Raw genomic sequence first — 7,487 nt, 5'->3', positions numbered from 1 at the left:
CTGTTTCAAAAATCGAAGAAACTAAATAGAAATGAAGATGCATAAAACCAGGAGAGTATCTCTGGAGAGGAAGTGGGGGCTACAACCTCTGGCAGTACTGCAGCTGGTTTTGGGTGTGTGTCAAGCTGAGCCTTGGGTGAGGTTATGACTGTGAAAAGAAGAAGCCGAACTCAGTGACCTTATGCAAAACTTTTACCAAGAGAGCTTTGCTTCCTCTCCTACAGATAAGGACCTCAGTAGATGACCTCACTGATTTCGTAGAGAGCGTAAGAAACACCCTGTTTTCTATCCTGAGCATAGACTTCAGGAATTCAGAAAGCACCAGCTTAGGTACCTGAGTGTGTTAATATTATAAAAGAATAAAATGTTCTTCCTAAAACTTTCTATTATAAGAAATGCTTAAATATCACCCTTATCTCCTGTTGGATTATGCTAATTATGCATTAAAAAGCAAGGAAAAATACCAGGATTGCAGGCAGACAGATGCCCTCTGCAAGGGAACTACAGTTTAGGACATGCAGCTAGGGGCCTCACATAACCCTCAACTGTTTCTTACTTTCTTGGGACGATATGTCTGACTGCAGTCTTGAGCCCCTGCAATCAGCCTCTCTAGGTCTAAACTGTCCCTCAAATTCATCAACCAGAACAGATTTTCTATACCTTAAGGTTTTTTTTTCTTTTTTGAAATAGGAACATGGGGTGCTGGAGAGATGGCTCAGCGGTTAAGAGCACTGACTGTTCTTGAGGTCCTGAGTTCAAATCCCAGCAACCGCATGGTGGCTCACAACCATCTGTAATGAGATCTGATGCCCTCTTCTGGTGTGTCTGAAGACAGTGTACTCATAAATAAATAAATAAATAAATAAATAAATAAATAAATAAAATAGGAACATGAATTATATTTCTGTGTCCTTTAAATGAAGTAAAACCAATAAAGAAGTTAGCACTAGAGAAATTTATTATTTGCATCATTCTTCTTCTCGTGCCCAGGACTAGTGTAAGGATGGCCAAGGAACAGCGTGGCTCACATACATGCAGCACCTGTTTCAGCATGTTCATTATTGGGGGCAGAAAGTGATTATGTGGGTGCCTGATTGAGGAATATGGAAAGTCTAGACTGAATATAACTGTCTCCCCACATTCTCCAGAGATGTGTTTTAATATCCCAGTGAATGCCCGAGACCAAACTCTCTATGTACAAACTCTATAAATACATATTTTATCCTATCTATCTATCTATCTATCTATCTATCTATCTATCTATGTTTTTTTAAAGATTTATTTTATGTATGAGGGTTCTATCAGCTTGTATTCCTGTGTGCCAGAGAGAGCATTAGACTTTATTATAGATGGTTGCAAGCCACCATGTGCTTGTTGTGAATTGAATTCAGGGCCTCTGGAAGAGCAGCCGGTGGTCTTAACCACTGAGCCATCTCTCCAGTCAACCCCCCATCCCAATCTATATATTTATGTTAAGGTTTTATTATAAACTAGGTGCAGTAATAGACTAAGAACAATAACCGAAAAAATACATTTTAACAATATACTATAGCAAGTAGCATTCTACTGTAACCCATTGGGAACGTGTTCTCTCTCTTTGAGAATATCACATTTTACTATATTTACACCTCTTCTTGTGATAACGTGAGGCGACACCATACCTGTGTAATGAGATGATGTGAAAGGATGTCACGTCAAGTGTTCTAAGTGGAGTGCAGTGATATTGTGTCATAATTCTTTACACCACTGTAAATGGTATGTATTTGAAACTTGACATAGGTCTATTTTTGAAACTTTTTCCTTTGACTATTCTTGGATCATAGTTAACGATGGGTGACGACTTCCTCAGAAATGAAATTGTGGGCAAGGAGTGCGACTGCCACATATCTCCTCAGTTCTTACTGTGTCCAGGCACTGATTAGTTCCAGGTGCTCCTTCTATGCCTGCTGTGAGAACACTGGCTGCTCCTTTCATATTTTCCAAGTTCCATTTCAAGCTTGGATGCCAGAGTCAACAGCTCCACAGGAGCTGTCCATCTGGCCTCCAGCTTCTCCCAGGAAACCGCAACACCAATGGTTACTAGCCAGACTCCAGTTGGCTCTCATTCTGGGAATGTCAGACCTCAGGTGTGCTATGTTGGGCAAAGTATTGAGTAACTCTGCACCTGAATTCCTTCTTTACAGAACAGGATCGATGGTGATAACATTATACATAGATGTGATTAATTCTCCACGGTCACATTCATTGGATGTGTGGATGGTTCTTTTGTTAGACCTCAGTATGCGGCAAGGAGCTGAGAAGATGGTTATTCCTTTCATCCATATGTTGGATGAACACAAAAGCAGTTTACTTTCTGTCCTCTGCACTCAACACAAGCTGAATAGAGACCCAGATCTACAGATCTATAGATCTATAGGAATACATCTCTCTGGCAGGCAGAGAAGATGAGCTGCGAAACAAGCCTTGTACCTTGCAGTTATTGGCAGTGATCATGTCGCACGTGTGACAGTTTGTAAGGTGGAGACCCTGTTCAGTATGGACTGTTCACGTAAGCTGTACTTTGTGGTATTTCTTAAGGGACCGATTTTGCATCGGAACCCTCTTCCATGAGGATTTTCCTGGTGCAGTGTAGCGTGGGAATGTCATTACATTTGAAACGGATAATTTCCATAGTGAGACTATTGTTTGTTTTTTTAATTAACCTTGGAAGTATTAAGACAGTCTGTGGTGATCAGAGTCACAGTCACTTATAAGTGGCTAGGTAAGTAATGGACATTAAATACTAAAACCTTATCCCAGTAACTCACTCTGTGGGAATGAAGCAGTGTACTTGGTATGAAAACATAGCGTGTAACCTGGAGCAGTTCCAAGAGAAGAAAAAGACGGGTCTTGAAGATAGGCAATCTGAGATCATCTTCTGTTCCCATCTCTGAGTGAAACTAGAACCACAGACTCGGTGCTCTCTAGGCCTTCCTGCTGGGCGGCACTCTTTGAATTAAGTATATTCATACTCTAATGACAAGCAGGCTTCATAATATTTTAGATCTAGGAAGGAGTTTGACAGAAGCTCTTCGTGTAGAAGATAGGATGGGTCTTAATTCCATTTTCTAAATCACAACACATGCATCCTGAGTGGATAGGACATTTACTCTAAAGGAGGTGAACCCTGGCTGACCTTTCCTCTACAGGACATTCTCCACTAAGGTCTATTGGGTCCCATCTAGACTGGATGAATTTTCTGCTTTAGAATGAGATGCCAAAACTTTTAAGTTCAGACTCCACTTTTAAGAACCTAACCTAGGCTTGAACTCAGGTAAACTAACAGGCTAGTACCCAGCATTAGTTTCTAAGTTGCCCCCTTTCCCCACTCCGTCCTTTCCCATGCTCCAACAAACCCCGAGCCTAGCTCCAGTCTCTAGGCTAATCTCCAACAAGAGCAGCATCTCTAGGTTATTATTGCAACAAACCTGCACCTCCAGGTTATAAGCCCACCGCCCGGCCTAATGACCGCCAATGCAGAGGGAGCAGAAATTAAGTTTATGTTCTGACTCCCAGCAGCAGCCATTTATGTGAAAGGCCACAGTAGCTTTCCAATTAGATGCTTGCTCCTACTCCCTGCTTGCTGCTTACTATAAATCCCTGCTGCAATAGACATTTGGGGCTCCCCAACCACCAAAACTGTTCTGAGGGATGGCAGTATGTTGTGGTGGTGGTGGTGGTTGCTTAAATAGAATAAAGACCTTGCTGGGAGTTGCATCAGATCAGCTCCTGTCTATTTTTTTTTTTTTTTTTTTTTTTTTGGTAGGGGGAGCACTAACATTTTCCCGGCACTACAAGAACACATGATGGAAACAGGTGGGAGGGAAAAGGCAGGCTATCCAGCTCTAGGGGCACTACATTGTGCTTTGCCTTTTGCTTTCTTCAGATTGAGCAAAGAGCAACCCATGAAGACAGGCCAGGTCAGTGTGAATCTGGGCCAGCATGACCTCTTATTGGAGAGGGAAAATGTTTATTAAGAAGATGGAAGCTGGTCCATTTCCCTAGTCTAATAACATGCTTTGGGGATCAAAATTGTTAGAGACCCAGGTCAGAAGCCATACAGTCAACGCACTAAACAGCTCTGATGCCTAGACCAATGGCATGACAGAGACAAGTAACAACAGTGACAGAAGTCTCTACAACACACCAAAGGGTTTTTTGTTTTGGTTGTTGTTGTTGTTGTTTGTTTGTTTGTTTGAGACAGGGTCTCATGAATCTTAGGCTGTCTTTAAGTTTAATGTGTAGTTGAGAAGGACTTCAAATGTCTAATCCTCCTGCGTCTGCTTCCTGAGTGCTGACATTGCCAAGTATGTACAACCCACACTCAGTTCACACAGTGTTGAGGGTTCAATTCCAGGCCTCATATGCTAGGCAAGCATTCTACCAACTGTGCCCACATGAACCAAAGCTTTAATGGGGATTTTCTTATGTAGAAAATAAAATTTGGACTGGGCATAGTGTCACATGTCTTTAATCTCAGCACTGGGAGGCAGAGGCCAGCCTGGTGTATGGAGTTCCAGGACTTCCAGGGCTGCATAGAGAGATTTTTGTCTAAAAAAACAAAAAAACAAAAAAACCAAACAAACAAACCACAAAGAGGAAGAAGAAGAGGAGAAGGAGGAGAAGGAGGAGAAGGCAGAGGAGCAGGAGGAGGAGAAGGAGGAGGAGGAGGAGCAATGGAATTTGTAAAAAGAGGAGAAGAAGGAGGAGGAAGAGGAGTAGAAGCACCTCGGAAAAACTAGTGATTTGTGAAAGGACCTGTGGAAAGGGGCGAAAGATGAAATTTTTAGAGCAGAGATAAGCTAACCCGGATAAAGAGAAAATGGAAAGTTCAGTGTTGACTCTGGCCACCTGAGCTACCTTATATCCTTAAGTCACATCCATGTCATCTGCCTCTCTCACAACAGACTGACAAAAGGGAAGCATTATTTTTGTTTTAAAGTGATGGGTATTAGAGTTTTACATCTGCCACTTTCTGCTGAGTGTGCCACCTCCTGTTAGGGGCTGTAACTGAGTGTCTTAATCTCTGGAAACCTCAGCCTTCTTGTGTACACCTCAGAACTGTCAAATCTGAAGTTACTTATAATACACGAAAGGTCCTTGGAAAAATTCCATTGTACTCTGGGCTTCTTGACCAGAGCAGGGGTGGGGGTGGAGAGAGAGAGAGAGAGAGAGAGAGAGAGAGAGAGAGAGAGAGAGAGAGAGAGAGAGAGAAGGAGAAGGAGGAGGAGGAGGAGGAAGAGGAGGAGGAAGAGGAGGAGGAGGAATAATTATTAAATACATTCACTATATTTCATTAAGCTCTTGCCCAGAACCTGGCTCAGGGACCTTCAGCGAACAACAAAGCTAAGAGCATTTTTCTCCGGATTACATACTTTAAGTGTTTATTTCCTGAGCCTCACTAATTAAGAAAATACCACAACTGTTCTAATTAGGTCCTTGACATTTCCTTCTAACAATTGCAAAAGGGCTGAAACAGCCATGTTAAAGGACAAGTCCATGTGAAGCTAAAGGTGACTCCGATGCTAACGCTCTTGAGCAATGAGCCGCATGCAGAATACGTTCTGTTCCTGGGACAAATGGGGGAACCTGGAACTCCTTTTCCAAAGTGCAGGCTCTATGGGAGCATATAGGAAATGAAGCAAACTAGCAAGGCCATCCAATTTAACACATTCAGTGGCATTTGGAGAGATGCTGGGGAAAAACCACTCTCCTGTTTAATTTCACACTTCCTCTATACATTTCAAAAAAAAATGAGGTGTGACTGGATTTTAAAAAAGACATTCATCAGGCTAAATGCCAGCCAGGTACACTTGCAAGCTCCTGGCTTTAAGGAGTCTTCTGTCTTCTGTCGCCTGTTTGCTACAGGGACTCCAGCTCTGTTCTTTTAAAGCAGGAGCTATTTCTGCACATTAGGGCTCTGACCTTACTGGATCTCCTGGTTTGTTCTTCAGTGGGTAGACATTCTTCAAAACCTGGGGCTGTTAACCAAAGCGGAAGGCTGGAAAGAAGCAGGCATCCAACATAGTGCCTTCTGTGTGCTAGCCTAAGCCCACCCCAGGAAATAGGAGCTATCATTGCTGCATTTGACACAGGAGAGAATCAAAGCTCAGGGGACTCCTTCATTTCAACCCCATGCTCCTTCTCCAGTATCACTCCATCTACTCTGAAATACCTGAAAGGGAGGTATGGGTGAGGGAGTCCTCAAGGCCCAAAGGTCCCCAGGAGTCCTTCCTTGCTGCAGATGCCCAGGTTTGTTTTCTTTGGCTCCCCCATTAATGAGTTCCACAGGACAATGCTAAGCCTGGTTATGCAGCCTTAATTGGTTTAGTTACAACAAGATAATTCCTTTTTTCTTCTCTTGGAGGCTGTTCTGTTTAAAGACATTTTAGCTGGGAGATGCTAATTATCAACGAGGAGAAAGTGACACCCGAGGAGTTCATTTTCCATCTCGGTCCTTGGTTCTTCCTTTGAACTCTCTCCACCAGGGGCCCCTTTTCCCACTTTGTCCCCGATCCCCCACCATCATAAAAGAAAGCTGGTCTCTGGCCAGGGAAGCAGAACTTTCTTTCACATTTGCCAAGGAGTCCTTGTACTGCTGCCTCGGGAGTATGGACAACCTGGGTGAAACCTTCCTCAGCCTGGAGGATGGCCTGGACTCTTCTGACACCACTGGCTTGCTGGCCTCCTGGGACTGGAAAAGCAGAGCCAGGCCCTTGGAGCTGATCCAGGCGTCCCCTACTCAAAGCCTCTCCCCAGTTCCTTCTCTAGAGTCCTACTCTGAGGTTGCACTGCCCTGTGGGCACAGTGGGGCCAGCGCTGGAGGCAGCGATGGCTACAGCAGTCACGAGGCTGGCGGTCTAGTAGAGCTGGATTATAGCATGTTGGCTTTCCAACCGTCCTATATACACGCTGCTGGTGGTCTCAAAGGCCAGAAAGGTAGCAAAGTCAAGATGTCTGTCCAGCGGAGACGAAAGGCCAGCGAGAGAGAGAAACTCAGGATGCGGACCTTAGCTGATGCCCTCCACACGCTCCGGAATTACCTGCCCCCTGTCTACAGCCAGAGAGGCCAGCCGCTCACCAAGATCCAGACACTCAAGTACACCATCAAGTACATCAGGGAACTCACAGACCTCCTCAACGGCGGGAGAGAGCCCAGGCCACAGAGCGTGTGAGTTGTGCTCCTTGGAGAACCCCACCAGTACCAGACCTATGGATGGGCAGAGGAGGCGTTCTGAAGACCCCCGACCCTGTTGTCTCACAGGACAATAGCACAGAGTTATCTGTGGACACTTAGTGTGACCATCTTGTGATCCTAGTGGGACTTCAGTCTGCCCTGTTGGAGCTGCCAGGACATTCACGTGCCAGGCAAGCAGGACACTTCCAGAGAGTGTCATCATGTCCCCAGCGACTCAGCTTTTGCAAAGAGACAGATTATTTTGTCCTGT

General features: G+C 44.5%; 1 protein-coding gene across 1 annotated transcript; it reads left to right on the top strand.

Moving 5' to 3' along the window:
* The first annotated feature begins 6,638 nt into the window (after positions 1 to 6,638).
* Positions 6,639 to 7,267, top strand: Msgn1 (mesogenin 1). The gene has a single exon (XM_032907472.1). The coding sequence runs from the start codon at positions 6,651 to 6,653 to the stop codon at positions 7,212 to 7,214; it is 564 nt and encodes a 187-aa protein (XP_032763363.1). The 5' UTR covers positions 6,639 to 6,650; the 3' UTR covers positions 7,215 to 7,267.
* Positions 7,268 to 7,487: the final 220 nt, after the last annotated feature.

This window comes from Rattus rattus, chromosome 7 (assembly GCF_011064425.1).
Source record: "Rattus rattus isolate New Zealand chromosome 7, Rrattus_CSIRO_v1, whole genome shotgun sequence".
Classification (NCBI taxonomy): Eukaryota; Metazoa; Chordata; class Mammalia; order Rodentia; family Muridae; genus Rattus; species Rattus rattus.
This window is presented reverse-complemented; position numbering and strand designations above follow the sequence as displayed.